This window comes from Mandrillus leucophaeus, unplaced genomic scaffold (genome assembly GCF_000951045.1).
Source record: "Mandrillus leucophaeus isolate KB7577 unplaced genomic scaffold, Mleu.le_1.0 Scaffold54, whole genome shotgun sequence".
Lineage (NCBI taxonomy): Eukaryota > Metazoa > Chordata > Mammalia > Primates > Cercopithecidae > Mandrillus > Mandrillus leucophaeus.
The window spans coordinates 1,487,616-1,488,594 of record NW_012105808.1 but is presented as its reverse complement, the minus strand read 5'-3'; the positions used below and the strand labels follow the sequence as shown (position 1 = coordinate 1,488,594).

Genomic DNA, 979 nt, shown 5'->3' with positions numbered 1-979 from the left:
AAACAAACAAACAAAAAAACCAAATCCTGCCGCTTGTGCCGTCAGCACGAGTTTCTGGGAAATTCTGTCACCTCCAGCAGGTCATGATTCCCCTGTGTATTTCAGGTCCGCGGGAGAGCCGTGGGGCTTGGTGAGTGTTTCGTGGCCTCTCGGGTTGGTCGGCACCCCCAGCCGCTGGCCCAGGACCCCCCTGCAGAAGCGTTCCAGGAGAGCAGGCGTCACCAAGATGTCCAACCCCTTCCTGAAGCAAGTCTTCAACAAGGACAAGACATTCCGCCCCAAGCGCAAGTTCGAGCCGGGCACCCAGCGCTTCGAGTTGCACAAGAAGGCGCAGGCGTCGCTGAACGCCGGGCTGGACCTGCGGCTAGCGGTGCAGCTGCCCCCGGGCGAGGACCTGAACGACTGGGTGGCCGTTCACGTGGTGGACTTCTTTAACCGCGTCAACCTCATCTACGGCACCATCAGCGACGGCTGCACGGAGCAGTCCTGCCCCGTCATGTCGGGGGGCCCCAAGTACGAGTACCGCTGGCAGGACGAGCATAAGTTCCGGAAGCCCACGGCGCTCTCCGCCCCCAGGTACATGGACCTGCTGATGGACTGGATCGAGGCGCAAATCAACAACGAGGACCTCTTCCCCACCAACGTGGGTGAGTCAGTGGTGGGCAGGGGCTCAGGGATACACAGCCTTCCGGAAAAGTCAGGGAGGCCAAGCACAGTGGCTCACACCCGTAATGCCAGTGCTTTGGGAGGCCGAGCCCAGGGATCGCTTGAGCCCAGGAGTTTGAGCTCAACCTGGGCAACATAGCAAAATCCCATCTCTACGAAAAATTTTAAAAATTAGCCAGGAAGGCCGGGCGCGGTGGCTCAAGCCTGTAATCCCAGCACTTTGGGAGGCCGAAGTGGGCGGATCACGAGGTCAGGAGATCGAGACCATCCTGGCTAACACGGTGAAACCCCGTCTCTACTAAAAAAATACAAA

General features: G+C 59.1%; 1 protein-coding gene across 1 annotated transcript in view; it reads left to right on the top strand.

The window, feature by feature from the left end:
* MOB3A (MOB kinase activator 3A) overlaps nt 1-769 on the top strand; it is a gene marked incomplete at its 3' end in the record, with an annotated part of 13,560 nt that extends 12,791 nt beyond the window's left edge. Inside the window, exon 2 of the mRNA XM_011997433.1 lies at nt 106-769. Coding sequence (XP_011852823.1) covers nt 227-769 — 543 coding nt within the window. The remainder of the gene's footprint in view (nt 1-105) is intronic.
* Nucleotides 770-979: the final 210 nt, after the last annotated feature.